Genomic DNA, 18246 nt, shown 5'->3' with positions numbered 1-18246 from the left:
GGCAATTGAAGCATAGGATTTTAATCAGCATGGTCATCAAAACCATCTTCCCTATGTGGGAATTCTGCAAAGCAATCTGACATGCCACTTCAAGAAACCTGACCTTGCAAACCATGTTCACATACAACTCTGTTGTATTTCTTTCAATTTCAAAAAAAAAAAAAAATACAACTGTAAACACAGAGTGAACAAATGTAACCAGCAGCTTGCTTTACTATTAGCTCTGCCCATCTGGAGTTTGTCTTACACAGATTGTAAGTACATGATTTGCTGGAGAGAATAATTACATTTCAGAAAGCACACTTCAGACTACTCTCACATACAGACAATGGAAAAGGCTACTAACGAGGTAAATTACCTTGGCAGCCTGAGCACTGAATGAAGAAGTTGATCAGATCTAGAAGTGCCACGTTCCTGTCCTGTTTATAAGCTTCAACCCAGTCATCTACTACAGACTAGAACAGATTAAAAGAAACTCATTAGCCAGGAGCTGAACACAGCATGCTGTACTCCACTGACAACATCCAACATAAAGACACAAACTAACACAGTTCCATCTCCACTGAATTACAAAAATTAGAATAAACTCCACACCATTTAGTTCCATTTCTAACAGCACATGCAAAAGACTCCTTCTGGAGCAAAATGAAGTCTTGAACTGCTTATTCACAGGTTCTGCTCTACGCAGTGTTGTCATCCACAGATGCTTTGCTCCCTGTTAACAGGGAAAATAACCACAGTTTTAATAAATTTAATACACAAAACCCAAAACATCGTCCTCCTGACTTCTTGACAGCACTGCAGTAATAGTTTCATTTTTAAAATAAAAAAAAAAACAACCCAACCCCACACACACATTTAACCTCTGTACCATCTAATAATTAGTATTAAATTAATAGCAGCAATTGTCCCTGGGAATTATCGTCTTCACTAGCACCCAGTTTGTGCAGTAGGCTGAAACAGTTCACATACTACACTTAAACTAAAAAACAACTCCAGATTTAATTTCTAGGTCAGTACAGCCCTGTCTATGTGACACAGGCCTGCTGGGACAAGCCATTCAGGCTTCAACCCACCTGTAGTGCCACACATGTCTAATGAATTCTAGCAGCAGCAGCCTGGACTCAAGCTGTTGCCTTTCCAAGTCCTTCACATCATGCTTTGCAAAGCAGAAACTGAGCTTAGCAGAGCTCCCTGAATAAGTTACCACAGCTGTAGCATGGCAAAAGTCCATCCACACAAGCATCTTTTAAAAACTAAGGTCTTGCATCCAAAATGTAAACGTATTTCTCATGTGTGCAGACACACACCTTGCTTAGAGGAACTGCATACTGGAGACTTGTATTAACTCTGTATAAAAATATCTGGGGCTCCTGATTTTAATCCCTCATACACATATACGAGCATAATATACATATATGCTCAGAGTATGAGGAGGTAGGCTTCCTCACACTGAATAAAGTTGGTAACTATATCGATGCACAGGGAACCTGACTATCCTTCAAACTGCTGTCAAACTGCATTGGAATGAAGGTAAAAGACAAATACCAAAAGGTAAGTTCGGGGGGGGGGGGGGGAAGCCCCAATTTTCAGAATCCTGAGCAACAAAAAATTTCTACTGATGAACCTTTTCTGTATTTTTTAAAATAATTCTCCTTTTGTATGTTGAAGACATTGATTTAGGAACACTGGTTTAGGTACATATTTCCTTCCTCTTTTTAAATATCTGACAGCTACTTTTCCATTAATTTCTTGAAGATGCATGCTTTTTAAGAGCCATGCTCATAACAGTTTTCCAATCAAACTTGTTTCTTGCTCACCTATGCCAAAACAGAACAAAATTTCAATGCTCCAGAGTATAAATAACTGAAACGACCACTGTTTATCCCTTTTCCCTCTGCCAATTCTCAGAATTCAGAACTAGAAATACCTGCATGGCCCGCTTCCCCATGCTAACCACTTCAAACAACGTAACTGCCTCAACCACTTCGCCATTCTGCAGCTGGCTCACTCTTCTTCTACTGGAAGAATTCCTCCTTATGTTTTCACACTGTTCTCGGACCTTCCGTTTCTCTCTCTGAAATGAGTCAAGCAAAGAAAGTATGTGAAAAAATGCAACATGTAACAGCCATTCACAGATACTTGAATTATCCCCTAACAAGTTTTATTTTACTCTCATGGCAATAATCTCCCCAGGGCACTAACTCTTAATCTTCAAGGATAAAGCATTATCAAACATTACTGTACTAGAAGGGGATGAAAGAAAGGATTTACCAGTTTGAACATTTTCTCAGCAATGAGTGATGAGCATAGGAAGGTATAAGAGCCAAGAAGCTTCTGAGCAGTTAGTTGCATGCTACCCAGAAGGCATTTTTCAGTGACAGCTATAATTTCTGAAGAACAGACAGCAAGCACAGCAACTCTCCCACATCTTTTCACTCACAGGGTAAACACACAACCTGCAAACTAACACCAGCTGCACACAACACACAGCTAAGGAAGAGCACACACTGAAATGAACAGACTGTTCAAAAGCTAGCCTTGAGGCTCTGATGCCAGTGGAATTTGGGGGTCAAGCTGTATCCAGTGACTAGATTTTACATGTGCTGTATTGTGATTGTTTTATGTAATACTCAATTTTGTAACAACTGAACGAGACAGAAGATAAACTCCATAATTTAATTATTTTTACAAAAAAACCCCACAACTTACTGGTGTTTTCAGGTTGCCATTTCTCACACAGCTGCCATTCTGCACAGCAGACTCGGGCACAGTCTCATCATGAACAGCATTCTCTCTGAAGTGTAACAAACACATTGGGATTAGCAGTGAGAACACAGAACTACACACTTCAATACAAACAACAAAAGAAAATAAAAGCATATAAATGTATTTTAATATTTTTAGTGAATCATTTGGAAGTTTTGTCATTTTGTTACTAAAAGCCAAACAACTAAAAGTACAACAGAAATTTAGGGCCTTTTTGAAACTATTGGCTTTCCTGTAAGGTATACAGATAATTAGAAAACTAGCAAAACAATCAAAGATATCAAGGAAGTAGAAAGTAAGTAAATGAACCGGAAAGCTGATGTTGACTTAAGGCAGCCTTTGTTGACTTAAGAGCTTTGCACCATAAATCAATAACACAGGTATTCGTTCAGTTCGTGGGTGCTCTAAACAAAACAAGGCAATAACATTTGGTGGGTCTACAATTTAAAATGAGAGGAAGAAACTGTTCTACTTTGTCTATAAAACATGCTGAAGAAAAAAAGACACATAAGAAATTTCATTTGCAGGTCATTGCTAATACAACAAAGGAATAATTTTATAAATAAAAATGCACCTTCTGGGAGATCTGAAGCCATACATTTATCTGCAATGAAATCATGCCACTTTTCATCATTCCCAATGCTAACAATATGCTTTGCCAAAGGTCATGTTTGGGCGGACGAGCTGGATCCCACTTGTGCAGCAGGTCCAGTACTGGTAGCTGGCTGCTATGGCCTCCTTTTAAACTACTGTGGCCAGGACATGAAGCCAGTTGAGACTTGTACTATAAGAAGGCACAAAAAGAAAGTAAATATGAGACTATACAGTCACTTTTATTTTCGTGATACTGTTGCAACAAGAGAGTGTACTAACACAAGTGAACACTTTATGAACTAAAAAAAGCAGTGTATTACACTGTCAGATAGTCAGCTCTCCAATATCCAGTGTTCACGAACCCAGATGGAGAATTAACTATGAATGCAGAGCCAGCTCAACTTCAGCTAGGTTTATCAATGCCAGATAAGCACTGTGGTTGATGTTCTTCCCGAGACTGTTTCAGACACTGCCTCTGCAAAGCAAATCCTGAGGATGAACAGCATCAACTACAGGACCAAGGTCCTGATGTTATTTTGTTACTGAAAGCAGACAGAAGTTTTTATTTAAACACAACTCTACGTACTTTTTTGACCTGTTGGGACACCTCACTATATGACGAATTAGGCTTCCAAAACCTCCTATAAAAATCCTATATAAATATGAAATTCTATAAAAAGATATCAAATTGCTAAATACAAGTTATACAAATACTGAACTTCCCTACAGAAAAAAGTCCCATGAAAGTTAAATTAAATTAACGTCTTGTCATAGAAAAGTTCAAAACACAGCACAGTGTTTGACAGATGGAAACCAAGAAAATATTTCAAGATAAACCAATCCTTACATTAGCTGTCTGCACTTCTGCATGTTACAGGGAAGAAAAAAAAAAAAAAAAAAAAAAGGGATGAACTATATAGTCCACCACTGAGTCAGTATGCAATAAGCAACAGTTTGCAGAAGACTTCAAGTGTTTTCTTTGATTTGTAATTGCAAGCCACAGAGATTAAGTATCTCAAGCACCACCAGAGACTTCCTAGTTGAAAAGAACAAGCAGCGAGAAACAGCAGTATCTATCACTTTTCTGATGCCAGTTAGCTCTTCACAGATTCTTCTACAGACCACAAATAAACAAAAAGAATCCAAACATGTTTCTCAAGGAGCTGCTTCTCCTGTGTGATTAAATCCTTTCACTCTTGATTTCAAAGCAGAATTCAACATTATGGGGCTGGACTAACAAGTTCTTACTTGCATTGTTTCACTAGAACTGTAACTCAGATGCCAGCCAACATTCTGGCAATGTGCGTTACCTGTTTCTGCACTATACCTCAACATAATCCTCAACACACTCTCAAACAACTTTCCTGAATTGTTTGCTTGTACTATTTAGCAACTTGCTCCATCCCATAGCAAAAATAAATGCACTGCATTTGATTACAGCAACTACAATTGAGTCCAAGTTGAACTAAAACATTTAAGTAATAAAAAAAAAAATCAGACCTGCTGCAGGATAGTACAGTCAAGTACTGATCATGTACTGCTTTTAGTATGTCTGTCTAGAATCTATGTCTTTGAAGCTTTAACTCATGCATCTTTTTCCCAAGAACATCCTGAAGGATGGCACCACAGATGGTATCTACTGGTCCTGTGCCACCTACTTTGTCAGCTTATGCCAGGCAACATGTACCTGTAGCAAAAGGGACTCAAAGTAAGTGAATGCCTGGTATATGAAACAGCACATGCTTACCAAAGCTCAGCAAAACCTGCAAGAATGAGAAGACTGGTGATATACATACAGCTTCCTCATGTTGAGCTAACAATGCCAAGTAAAACAACCTCTCTGTGATGAAACCAGTCAGCGTAACTTTCACACATGCACTAAACATCTGTCTTAAACACTCAACAAATGTAACTAAGCACTAAATACTAACATTAAAAAGCCATTCAGGTTCTGAATTGTTTTGGTTCTCAGTGCACCACAGCACGTAGCAATGTCACAAGACACACCGTGCTACAACAGACAACCTACACAAAAGTAAGATACTTTTTAAACCTAGATACTACAAATACTCACATTTCTTTGTTTGTTTGTTTTTGTTTTAATACTGATGTTTCCAGTAAGGCTATTCATAAGGCAGGTACTTAAACATTTGCAGGAACTAGACCACAGCCAAGAAACTGAACCCCATGAAACCACTTACAAACTTAACAAGGTATTTCAATGGAGTTTTTATTTGCACAGCTAAGTTTCTGTTGAAGAACCTGTTAAAAGAACATCCTCTTATCTTCTTGAGCAAAATAGGAACCACTGTACCTAGTTGAGGATAACATGTGATGACTTCTGCAGTGATCCTCATACATGTAACATCTTTTCAACTATAGAAGTTCAACAGTAGGTTTGACAAATTTTGAACTAGGTTGTTTTTCTTTTTGCTCCCCTCTGTTACTCTACACCATACTGAGTATTTTTGCATACCTAAATTCACTGCCGCACGCACTGGTAACCGTTTTCAGCCATTTACTTTGTTTCCACCAGCAATCAGTAAGAAATCACAGGCAGAATTCCATTCCTATCTCATGCTAACTTTCACCTTTATACCCTGTTCCACATGGCTCAGATGCATTTCTATCTCGCATTCCTGCCACTATATAGTCCTTTCACTAGCACCTGAAGTATTACTGATAAGATACAAACACTTGAAGTAGGAAGGAAGTAAAGTCCTTTGTCTAGTCTTCAAACAGACTACTACCGTGAGAATTTCCAAATTCCATTTTCTCATCTTAATAAAGATTTGGAGCAGATTTAATGATTCACACTTAAAAAAAAAAAAAGCTCTTTCTTTAACAAAGAGATAACATATTACACTAGCTGTGTAAGAGGAACAAGAGGAACAATTATTCTATGTTACTGGATCTACTACCTGTAGATTCTTAAAATTGTAAATTTCAACAAAACTGCTTCATGTTTTAGAAGCAACATAAAAATCTCAGCTAAACAACTGCCAGGTGCCTTCCTGACACTTCTGAAACCAAGAGGCTGGCCTCAGATGAAACATAACCAGAAAGGACATATGGGAAGCTCTATTAGATGTCATCACAGACTATGAGGAACACATCTCTCAGCTTTTGTTAAAGCTTAACAAAGCAAAAGACCTGTAGCAGACTTTTTCAGAAGGTGGTAAGATCAAAAAATATTGGGCTGCAATAAGTTCAAAGCATGCCACACTGGACACCTAAGAAGCTTCACTCTTTGAAACTAGACAAGATATGCCCAAATGCTTTACCTTTTATTTTTTTGTATCTGCTCTAGTAGAGATAGAGCTTCTAAATCCCATTCTGTAAGCAATGACATGAACAAATTTGGTTTATAGATCATCTCAACTGATGACTGAAAAAATACATCACGAAAAAGAGGAGGCTTGATGCATCTCTGATAAAAACAGCTACAAAGAAGCAATGCTCCCTTTAGTGCAAATCGGGAGGCTACAGATTACTTAGCACTCCTCCCCCTCAGCATCCCCAAACTCACCACTAAAGTGAACACAAGTTGGCTATGAATTTGCCTTTTTTTTTTCCCAAAGTAGGTTCATTTGCACCGTAGCGAATAAGGCACAGAAAAGCTTGTAAGGCTCTCTGTCAATCAGCATAAACTACTACATTTAAGAAAATGCTAAACAACACATAAAAGGGAATAAAATGAAGACATTAGTAACAAGACATAGTGCCCACCAAATCCTATTTTCCCCCCCTCCCATCCAAAATAACACATTGCAGACTGCCCCAGTATCTGCAGGGCACAAACTCAAGGGGCAGCACCCATTTACCAAAAAAATGTTACCGGCAACCTGTGCCACGTCTTACTTTCGGCCGGGAAGGTGGGTGGCTGCGTTGGGCTCGGCTATCATTTCTGCTGCATTATTTCAGCAGCACAGACAGCAGGCTAACATCACCGGCACCGCTCCCGAGGAAACTTCACCGAGATCGGTGGTGTTAGAAACCTAACAAAGCTTTGGCTCTTGCGGGCGAAGCAGCAGCCAAAAACTGTCAAGAAAAGAAAACAAAGCGAGTTAATTCTAGGCAGCTCCCTTCAAACAGGAAAGTCCCCCGCAACTCCAAGTCGCAGAAGGGGATGCAACTTCGAGAAAAAAATTAATTCGAAGAGGAGAACCGGGGGGCGGGAGCGCTGCACCTGGCGGGAGCGCCGAAGAGCCAGCGCGTACAAAGCCGCCGGCCGCCAGAGCCGCCAGGGCCGCAGGGCCCGCACCCGCCGCCCCTCGGGCTAGCGCCGGGACGCCGGCAGCACCGCGCCCCGCACAGGCCGGCCGCCTCAGGGGCGCCGCCGCCGGGAGGTGACGTGACCAGGCGGCGGGCCGGCCCGGGACCCCCAGCCACCCGCACAGACACGCGCGCAGCCGTGCGGCGGCGGGCCGGCCGCGGAGGCGCTCGCTGCCGCGGCTGGGGGGGAGGCGGCGGCCGCGGCCCAGGCGGGGAGCGCGACGGCGGCCGCGCGCGCCACTCACCTGCCCCGCGGATGCCGCTACGCAGGGCCGTGCGCGCGCCCACACCGCCCCCCGCCGCAGGGGCCCTGGCTCCGGCTCCGGCCCCGCATCAATCACGGCCGGCCCCGGGCGCCGCCCGGCCTATCAGAGGCGGGATCGCTGTCACGTGGTCCACTAGCGGACCGGTGGGCGGGGCTGCGGCGCCGTGGGGCTTCCGTAGCGGCCGGGGCGAGGGCGGAGGGGCGGGCCCCGCGGCGGCCTCTCCCCGCAGCCTCTCCCGTGGCGGGGCTGGCGAGGCGCTGCCAGCAGCCGCGTGATGGGGCCCGGCCGCCTCTCGCAGTCGCTGCTGCTGCGCTGCTGGCGGGCGGCGGCGGCTCTCGGCGGGGCCCGCTGCCGCGCCGGGCCGTTGTGCACCCGCCCGCTCAGCGCCGTCGTTCGCCTGCGGGCTCCCCAGCGGCCGCCGGGCAGAGGCGGGCCACCGCGGGCGGGCGGCGGAGGGTGGCGGAAGGGGGTGGCGGGGGCCAGCGAGGAGGAGGAGGTGGTGGATGAGCTCGATGAGGATGAGGATGAAGACGAGGAGGGTGTGGAGGAGCTGCTGGGCCCCTCCCCGCTGGCGCTGGGGCCCGGCGTGCAGCGCGTGGCCGTGGTGCACCCGGCTGTCAAGTGGGGCCCGAAGAAGTCGCCGCTCACCTCGGGTGCGTGGCGGCGCCGGGCTGCCGGCCGGTAACACCCCCGCCCCGACCCCCCGGGTCCCGGCAGCCAGCCGCCACACCCCGCCCGCCCCCCGCCCGCCTAGCTTCTGGGCTTCCCTCTGCGCTAGAGCCCCGCGGCCCGCGGGGTGGCGGGCAGGGCGTTGGTGCCGGTAGCGTGAGGTGGCCCCGGTCTAACGGCGGTAAGGCTGCGTGATGGCTGGGCGGTGGCGAGGAGCAGGCTCAGAGGAGCGCTCTAGGCCGCCGTGTTTGTTCTCTGATGACCCGTTACGAGGCGGTGTGCGCTCGGGCTTGGCAGCCCCGTGCTCTGACCCGTGTGTCTCGCTGACCGGGCTTGGGCAGCAGAACGGCTCGGCGCGGGGTGTTGGGGCTGCTGTAAGGACACGGCCGGGTTTCCTTGGGAGCCGCAGGGTAATGGCGTTCAGCCCTCAGCCCTGCGGCCCAGCCGGGCAGGCGGGAGCCCTGCGGCCTTAGGCCTGCGAAGGAGCTGGCTGAAGGAGCAGGAACTCCCTCCTGTCTAGAAAAGAGAGCGCAGTGAAGGTGAGGTCCTGTGTAAGTCCTCCCGTGGGCTTGAAGAAGTGCCTGTGTGCAGTTACTTAGCGATGCAGTCACCAGTAATTCCTCTGTAAGGACCTTGGTTAGCGTTGCTTTCAGATTTCTCTCAGAATTCCTTGTAGCTAGCTAGTATAGGTTTATTAATTATGTACAATTAAGATACAGGATGAACGTGACTTCGTGATTCTCCAAACACTTCTCTTAATTACAAAGTTGTGACAGAAAGAACAGAGCATCTTGTAAGTTAGCTTTTTGTAGACAGTTTGAACGCAACAGTAACTACCGTGTATGTATTTATTATGCCATGAACCTAAATCTCATTTAGTTTTATTAGTGCTGCTAATCATAAAAAATTACCACGTTGCAGAGTGAAGTTTGTAACTTTTTCAGAATTTACATAAGCACTCCATTTTACAACTGAAAAATAAGTATGAAGGCACCTTTCTGTCCAGGCATACAGAAGAATAGCAGAGATCCCTTTCCATTTATTTAGGCCCTCCAGATGAAGAGCCTGAAGTCTGAACAAATGTTTTGGAGTGCTTGTTGAAACACCACAGGTGCAACAGGAAATCTGTGCATTTTACAAGCAACACTAACAGTATGAGGAGAAAGAGGATCATGGTTATCTTTAGAAATATATTACCTTTTGGACCAAGGTAATCTATTTAATACACAAATCATGTTTTGCTATCCAGAGAAACTTGACAAATGTGTTACGAAAAGGGGGAAAGTTTGGCAAATTGAAACTAGATCTACTGATCTGATATTATGCTGGTGTAGTCTTCATGATTTCAAGTCCTCAAAAACCAATGCTTTGCCATGTAGATGTTTGAAAAAAAAAAAAAAAAAAAACCAAACTTGATGAACCAGAATACAGGATTGGAATATGCTGGTTTTAGCAAGTCATAAATCAGTGTAGGTCCTTTATGAATGAGTTGCAGTGAAGTTAGCAGCTGGATAAGCTGTATTAGTAATCCTTTAAAGCAGGGGTCCTCGAACTTTTTAAACGGTGCCAGCGCGTGGATGCAGTGGCAGGCAGTCATCTGCGGCTGCTTGGTATCCCCCCCCAACCCCTGGCAGGGATGGGGTGGGGGGCTTCTGTAAATACCGGGGGCCGGATTGAGGACCCTGGGGGCCATATCCGGCCCGTGGGCCGTAGTTTGAGGACTCCTGCTTTAAATATTGCCACAAAACAGCAAGGAATTAATCACATGGGTTTGTGCTCATCTGAAATAACAGTTTATTTTCCAGCTAGTTACTCATTTCACTTGTTGAGGCAAAAAGCTTGGTAATTTCTTTGCTGACAATGCAAATAAAAATTCTTCTAAATCAACAAGCAAGGAAATAATTTTTACTGGCAGAAAGATGCTTTGTGTGAGAAAGTTGCATCAAACTAGAAGTTTTGTTGCTCTGATTAGCAGTAAGACATTTTGCTCCTGGTGCTGGCGGTTGAAATCAATACCATAGTAGAATTTCAGTGTAGCTTAGTCTCTCTGTTATGCACATACCAGTTATTGGAAATCTGAACAAAGTTAATGATGGTATATTACAATATTTTTTTTTCTTTTGTGTGTGTGTTCCTAAAGCTGAATTACAGATTGCTGAAGCTGTTGCTCTTGTAGATACACTTCAGAACTGGACAGTTTTAGAGAAAATAATTATTCCTACAAAAAATCCTGACAAGAAATTTATTTTTGGCAAAGGAAACTTTCAGATTTTGACAGGTAAGGACTGAGATTTTTTTAGCAGTGCATGATTATGAATGGAAGACTTCTGTGGCTGAACTGTGTAAGGATAGGTATGAAAGCTGAAGAGAGTGACAGCTTTTTTAATCCATCATACAGGTTTGCAAACAGTCTTCAAAGAATATTTTAAGGTTACAAAAGCAAGAGAGAAATAACCCCTGCTCACTGAAAATGTGTGAGGCAACTTAATCCCAATGTTTATGTGATTGACATAAGTGAAACTGGCAGGTGTTCTTGACATAGTACTAAATTAGTGCAATTACAACTGTGAACAGAGAGAATGTGATGCCATTTGATATTTATGAGCATTCTGCTCACTGGAAAATCATGTTATAATCTGTGAATTTTAAAAAGAGATTTGACATTTAACACTGTATTTTGCAATGGTTATCCATCTTTTAGAAAAGATTAAAAAATTGCCCCACGTGACAGCTGTCTTCTTGAATGTGGAAAGAATATCTTCACTAACAAAGGTAATTCAGTAAGATACCAAATCATATTCTTTACACTTTTATTATTTGGAAGCTGTTTATGTTGTGAGAAGTAGGGTCAGTTATGACTCTGAACTTGCAAATGGTAATATATGAAGCCGTCTGGACTGAGTGTTGTTGAAAGGAAACTTAATTCCTATTACATTTGTCCAGTTGATATATGTGTTTCAAGCTCTCATGCCTGGAGTTTTCCAGCAGCCTGGTAGCCATTTGGTATAGACTCTGCTCCTGTATTTCCCACTGGCCCTGCTTAAAATGTTAGAAAAGTTACTGAAGGTCTCTTTTACAAAACAGAGGTGATAACACAGCTTTTGTTGCAAAGAATGTCAGCATTTCAGATTAGCTATATTCACAAGTTTCTATACCTATATGGATCGTGTATTTATGTCCTAGAGTTCTGTGGATACTGTGTTTTATTTTGAATATGAGGTGCAATTTTAGAACAAGCTTATACTTGAATGTATCAAATATTTAAACTTTCATGCCCAACCGTTAAAAAGAAACCACATTGTAAATGGATGGATTACACTGAGGGAACATGCTTCACTTTTTTTTAACATGGCAGTAAAACAATTGGTGCATGAACTATATATTGAAATGCTTAGACAAACTGAAATAAATACTTAGGGGTTTTTTGCATGTACAGCATCATGTGGGGTGTAAAGTGCCTACAAACTCTGCAAGCAAACAATGCTTTGTTGGTAGTTTTGAATGCTCTCTCTGATTATAAAATGAACAGAGATGGTAAATAGCTCTGATAGTTATGTCAGGCACTTCAATGTATTGATGAAAGGGAAGTTGAAAATGTTTGATTTTGATTTCCTAATATTTATTCCTTAATTTATAGTATGAGTTCTTTCAGTACTATATTTGTTTAAGAAAATTTCACAAATCTAGATCTTAAGAGCAATTTAACACTGTTGATGGCCCTAGACATGAAGTTCTATCTTCTAAACTCTCTTTATCGCTTTTCTTTGTGGTCAACCAAATTTTGCCTTTGCGTGCTTATAATTGTTGCCCATCCATTGAAATGGAATCCTGAGATCCTCTTGAGTTCAGGTGTCCATCAGCTAATTGTAGTGCTGTGTCAGAACTGATCTGCTGTTACTGTGCGGGACAGAAGACATATAGGTTATTTTGTCTTGCATGGCTAAAGAAAGAACTAGAAGATGCCTGGGGCGTGAAAGTCTTTGACAGATACACTGTTGTACTTCACATTTTTCGTTGTAATGCCCGGACCAAAGAAGCAAAACTTCAGATAGCGTTGGCTGAAATTCCACTCCTCAGGTACCTCAAGCTCCGCAAACCACATACTGATATTGATATATTTTAGTGACTGTTTTCTTTAACAGAAATGGTAATAGTGTACTGTAAAGAAAAATAACATTGTTCCAGTGCTTGCATAGTATGTTCAATGATTGATTAGATCGTAGAAATACTTGCTATGTCTTTGTTCAAGCTTCTGCAGTGCTAACAGGCAAAACCCGGAAGTGTTCAATAGATAACCTTACAAAAGATATTTTTCATTAAAAGTCTCCGTTCTTTTTAATGTGGAAGATATATAGGAATTGGATATGTGTATCCCATATATATTATTGGTGGGTTTAGTAAGGAAGGCTATAAACAAGGAAGATTAAAGGCATTAATTTGTATCTTAATTTTCCACATTTCTACATTAAGTGGCATAGAAATATTTGTACATGGCAGATGGTGTGAGTTGCATGGATTTATCAGAGGCATCTTTGGCTCTGACATTTCAGAATAGCGGTTATAATTTGCTAAGATTGTTGCATGCTCCACAATTGAGGAGCCAGGAAGATATGGATTTTTTTCACCAGGCTTCTCAACATGACCGTGTTATATTTAGAGCTCTGTCATTTAGTGTTTTTATTTGTACTGTTAGAATATTACTCCTGCTTCACATTTGTTAGGCTTTTTAGGATAGCTTGATTAGGCTTTTTAGGATAGCTTGATTAAAGTAAATCGCTTCTAATTAACTGTTACTCCATTGCCAGATCAAATCTGAAAAATGAGGTGTCTCAGCTAGATCAGCAAAGAGGTGGATCGAGATACATCATGGGCTCAGGTAAAGTCTAAATATTCTCATGAATTACAGGATTTTTTTTCTCAGTAGCCTTTAAACAAATTCTGTTGCATCTTACTTTATTTGGAGGAGGCCAAGAGGAAAAAACTGTTTGTGTTCTGCATCTAATTAATTGAATGTACAAAGATTTATTGGAAGGTAACCTAAATAATAAAGTTTTAGTCTGTACTGAGTCAATAAGTGGCTGTGGACAGACTAATTGCTGCCAGAGGGGTTTATCATGAGTGTACGTGGTTATTCTAGAATGCTTAGCATATGTTTTGTTAACTACTTACCACTTTGACTCTTAGGCAAGAATACATGGGTTTGGTTGCTTATTTATAACTTCATATGCCCTAGTGCCAACTCACTTGATTTCCAAATGCACAATATCACTTGGCTTACTCTTCCTTTTGTAGGCTAATCTGCCAATTATTCATTTGTATTTTTCAGGTGAAACATTCATGGAGACACAGAATCGTATCTTGAAGGAGAAAGAACTTAAAATTAGGAATGCCCTGGAGAAACTAAGAAGAAAAAGGTCTTTACTTAGAACTCAGCGCAGAAAACGCGAGTTTCCCATTATCTCAGTAATGGGCTATACTAATTGTGGTAAGCAAAAACTCAGGAAGTCGTAACACAAAAGATCTTACATTATGTAATTTCTAATTAGAAACTCTAGCCAGAATCTTACTTCAGTGTGAATAGGCTTTGTATTTTAATTATTTTTTAAATTGTGTAATGAATGTATGTCAATTAGGATATAGTTAGGAAAGCAAATTATGCTTGTTGTAGTTATATTTGTATTAATTTTTTTTTCCAGTCTTGAGCACATTTTGGAGAAATGCCTAGCACCTATTGCACTAAAAATATTTTACATATACTGCTGAGGACTGTACTGTTAGTGTTCCCGTATATGAATCTCTATTACTTGATTGAGAATGGATAGAGTATGTGTAAGTAAAAGTGTGTGGGTGTTTAGGTTGCTGTGAAGGCTTGAGGCATTGGAGGAGAATTAGGGAGAGTTGGCAGTTGATCTGAGAAACGTGCTTAAGTACTGTAGCTTTTCATTGATTGACATATAGTGTTCTGAGATGTGTTTATAAAAGAATCTAAAAAAAGCTAAACACTTTTTTCCTTTTTTTTTAGAGCTTATACAAGTAAATTCATACACAAGGCATAAATAGACTTTGGGCTAGACACTTTTTTCAGGTTACATTATGTTAAGACCATTTCATTTTCTGAGTCATCATCTTTATAAAAACAAACTTACCTTGCACTAATTTTGTTACCAGTTATACACTCAAAGATTTGGATTACACCATATGTTTTTCTTAAAGTCTTACCTCCATACTTTTAAAATTGGAGAATCAACAAAATGTGTATATATATTACAGTTTTGTGCACATAATCGAAATACTTTAACTGGGGTATATACTGAGCACTTCAATGACTAAATTCTGTGAAATACTCATTGAGGTAAATTAATGTCTCAGTGTTATGTTCATAAGGAAGCACCCAATAACAGCATAAACCTAATAAGCTACATATTATTAGTGCTTCTGTTTACTGTTGGATTTAACAAGTAAGTGTTGAATTGTTTTATTTGGTAACAGAAGCACTGAGGAGTGCAAATGTGTGTGCTTCCTGGTGCTGTCACAGCAGTGCTCTTCAGATGGTCTTAGAGGTGAGAGGTGTGGGTAGGTCGCTTTGCAGGTCAGCTCAGTCTTTGATCATTTTATGATTTCACAGCATAGCTTCTAGATGTGGCCTTAAATCCAAGTCAAAGTTATAAAAGTAAAGACTTGTGTTTGGATTTCCTAACATCATATAGATACCTAATCATAGGCTAGATTTAAATTGGTGAAATGGATATGAAAAGATCTGTTACATCATACAACTCACCTGAGCCTTGCAAATTAGATTTTTACATGAGACAAGCCATTAAAATCTTGTCCTTTTTTTCTTTAATTAGGAAAAACTACCTTAATCAAAGCCTTGACTGGGGAAGCAGGACTTCAACCCAGAGATCAGCTGTTTGCCACTCTTGATATTACAGCCCATGCTGGCTATCTTCCTTCGCATATGGCAGTTATTTATATTGACACCATTGGGTTTCTGACTGATCTTCCACATAATCTGGTTGAGTCCTTTTCGGCTACATTAGAAGAAGTGGCTTACTCTGTAAGTTGTTGACTATAAAAATTGAGAAATCAAATGGATTTCCTTTCAGATAATCTTCACCCTTTCAGAGAAGGGAAAGTTAATTGGTATGCTGTTCTTAGTGAAGTAGCTGACTGACTATAGGAATCTTCTAAGATAATGAGGTAAATATCTTACCATAAGCCATTTTTCTGAGACTTGAAATTATACAGAACTTAGAGATAAGAAGATTTCAGAGTTTATTTGCAGTATGTGTGTCCTTGTCCACGATACATAAACCAGATAAATCAGATTTTGCTGATTAAATATCTGAAAACCTGAACAGTGCATCTGAGTAAGTTGAGGCTACCTTTCTTGAGAATTAAAAATTAAATAAAGCCTCTGGAATTACCTGTTTTTAACTTAAGTTTCCTGTAGCACTAAAAGAGGGTGATTGTGATGTGATGCAGCCAGCATGTAATAAACAGAAATGTATTTTTATAATCATTTTCTTATTAGTTTCCTGTGTTGTAGCACAGTGTAAAGCTGCATCCACACAGACATTGGAGACAATTTGTACTCACTGTGAAGTGAAAGACTAAACGGCTACGTTTTTTCTGCCAGCACAGTGCAAAAAAACCTGGTTTTGTAGTTCATTTTACAGTGTTAACCTGCCAATGTATTATCTAATGGATAGGAAAGTATCTTACATGAATTAGCAATACAAAAAATAGTATAAAATCTCTACTACCTGGTAACTGCTGTTTCATTAAGTAACTGTCTTGTGTACTGATGCTTTCTAGGATCTGATCGTTCATGTGAGGGATATTACTCATCCAGAAACCATCCTCCAGAAAGCAACCGTTCTGTCAGTTCTGAAGAATCTTAATATTCCCAGCCATTTACTGGACTCAATGGTAGAAGTTCATAACAAAGTGGATTTGATAGAAAGGCAAGCAGAAGATGCTAAGTGTACTTACAGGTCTTATGTTCTGAAAGCTTGTTACGCTTAGTCTAGAAAAGAGCTCTCACACTTCTAAATACATTTAATAATGTTACTCAATCTTTTGCACATGTAGCTATGGTCTTAAAAAGAATTATCTTTTAACTACAAAAGTCATAAGAGAGATGGCCTCTGTAGGAAGGTGCTAGTATAAAGTAAGACAGTTCAATTATCCATGGAATATTTTCACAACCTCGTCTTCACGAGCAAGTGTATGAGCAATTGTTAACCTTTCAGGTATAAACCCACTGAAGAAAACGCTTTAGCCATTTCTGCTCTACATGGACATGGTTTAGAAGAGCTGAAAGAAGAAATAGAGAAAAAAATTTTGACAGCAACAGGGAAGAAGATTCTGACAGTCAGCGTCAACTTAGAGGGACCTCAGCTAAGGTAAATAATTTTTAATTCTATAAAGGACTTGGAGAAATATGAAACTCTTAGTCTTGCATGTCTTAATGTCCAAATCATATCATTTTAATTTTAACCTGCATTAAGAATTACAGGGATAATTATCAAAGTTTTCTGACCCATTGAGAAAAAATACCTCCATTAGATACCCTGAAGTCTGCTGCTGAAAGTGTCCTTCATAGAGTTCTCTGTGTTGGTACAATAGAGCATAATTCCTGAAAGACTATGCCACTGCTCCTGGAGCCAGATTTCTGATAAAAACACAAATCTGAAAGGTGTATGAAAAGATTATACCCTACAGCAAGTAGTAAATAAAAAGTTAAGTGGAACACTTAGCCTTTCAAGTGTTAAATGACCTCAATTGGAACATGGTGACCTAAAACAAAGATCACATCTTATGCAGTGTCATACTTTCAAGATGCTAATTGCTTTTACTTTTACAGTTGGCTCTATAAAGAAGCGGCAGTTCAGGAAGTAGAAGTCATGCCTGAAGATGGCACAGCCAAGGTGAAGGTGATAATCAGCAGTTCTGCTTTTGGCAAATACAAAAACCTCTTTCCCAACAGTAAGATTTTTATGCCATGAAGATGCATCCTTTTCTAGGAAAGAAACTGATCTCTTTTTAAGAGGATGTGGAATGAAGTTAATGACCTGTTAGTCTGGGTGTTGAAGAGTATATTTCTTCCCCAGTTGATGTTTTTGACACATTTTAGAAATGGACATTGTTTCTGAAGAATTTACGTTTGAAAACAGTAAGAGTTTTGGGCTTCATTCTGTCAGCAAGTGCAAGAACAGCACTGAATTTTTAATGTTGTTGGATGTAAGCTGTGGACCTCGAACACATGGACATCACTGGATGGCATCTGAATTAACCTTCAGAAAATTACCAAGTTTCTTATATCATACAAATAAAGCTTTTTACCCCATTTTTCCGAATAATACTTGTTACGGTTTGTCAGATGGTCCTTGGAAAATGGAAGTTAGTGAACAAAATGTTGTTGGCTATATATAAATAACAGATAAATATGTGTTCAAGCAGAATACATGAACCTAAGTAAAATAACTGCCATGTCTTACTGCAGCGAAGCAAAAAAAACACACAATTTTTATAAGCAATAAATAAAGTTAGCTGTGAACATCTTTTACCCATCCAGTTTTCTTTCCTACAGTGATTTATCCACAATGCCTATTACTGTGTCAGCTGTTAGAGAAAACATTTAAGGTACAGCAGACCATGGATTTTCTGT

General features: G+C 40.7%; 2 protein-coding genes across 9 annotated transcripts in view; one reads left to right on the top strand and one right to left on the bottom strand.

The window, feature by feature from the left end:
* The window catches only part of LOC102057979 (cohesin subunit SA-2-like), a 67018-nt gene extending 59013 nt beyond the window's left edge, over positions 1 to 8005 (bottom strand). For 6 of the 7 annotated variants that reach the window (XR_008730744.1, XM_055701115.1, XM_055701116.1 and 3 more), the window contains exons 1-5: positions 7884 to 8005; positions 7225 to 7404; positions 2713 to 2797; positions 1931 to 2077; positions 359 to 455 (exon numbers count right to left, since the gene is read on the bottom strand). Coding sequence is in view for 6 of the 7 variants with exons in the window: in XM_055701115.1 (XP_055557090.1) it covers positions 359 to 455; positions 1931 to 2077; positions 2713 to 2797; positions 7225 to 7268 (373 nt within the window). In the remaining variant the exon portion in view is untranslated. Of the gene's footprint in view, positions 1 to 358; positions 456 to 1930; positions 2078 to 2712; positions 2798 to 3343; positions 3554 to 7224; positions 7405 to 7883 lie in introns of all 7 variants that reach the window. The other variant, XM_055701117.1, reaches the window with a different exon arrangement.
* A 115-nt stretch (positions 8006 to 8120) lies between these two features.
* On the top strand, positions 8121 to 18139 carry GTPBP6 (GTP binding protein 6 (putative)). 2 transcript variants are annotated; one of them, XM_055701959.1, is made up of 10 exons: positions 8121 to 8557; positions 10714 to 10851; positions 11275 to 11345; positions 12520 to 12650; positions 13379 to 13449; positions 13900 to 14058; positions 15422 to 15630; positions 16392 to 16540; positions 16829 to 16981; positions 17443 to 18139. In XM_055701959.1, exons 1-10 carry the CDS (start codon positions 8179 to 8181, stop codon positions 17582 to 17584), a joined length of 1602 nt encoding a protein of 533 aa, XP_055557934.1. In that variant the 5' UTR covers positions 8121 to 8178; the 3' UTR covers positions 17585 to 18139. The 2 variants fall into 2 exon arrangements, with proteins under 2 accessions (XP_055557934.1, XP_055557935.1); XM_055701960.1 differs by having other exon boundaries at positions 8425 to 8557; positions 9621 to 10851; positions 16392 to 16570.
* Positions 18140 to 18246: the final 107 nt, after the last annotated feature.

This window comes from Falco cherrug, chromosome 2 (genome assembly GCF_023634085.1).
Source record: "Falco cherrug isolate bFalChe1 chromosome 2, bFalChe1.pri, whole genome shotgun sequence".
NCBI classification, from domain to species: Eukaryota; Metazoa; Chordata; class Aves; order Falconiformes; family Falconidae; genus Falco; species Falco cherrug.
Note: the sequence above shows the minus strand (reverse complement) of the source record. Positions and strands in the feature narration are given on the sequence as shown.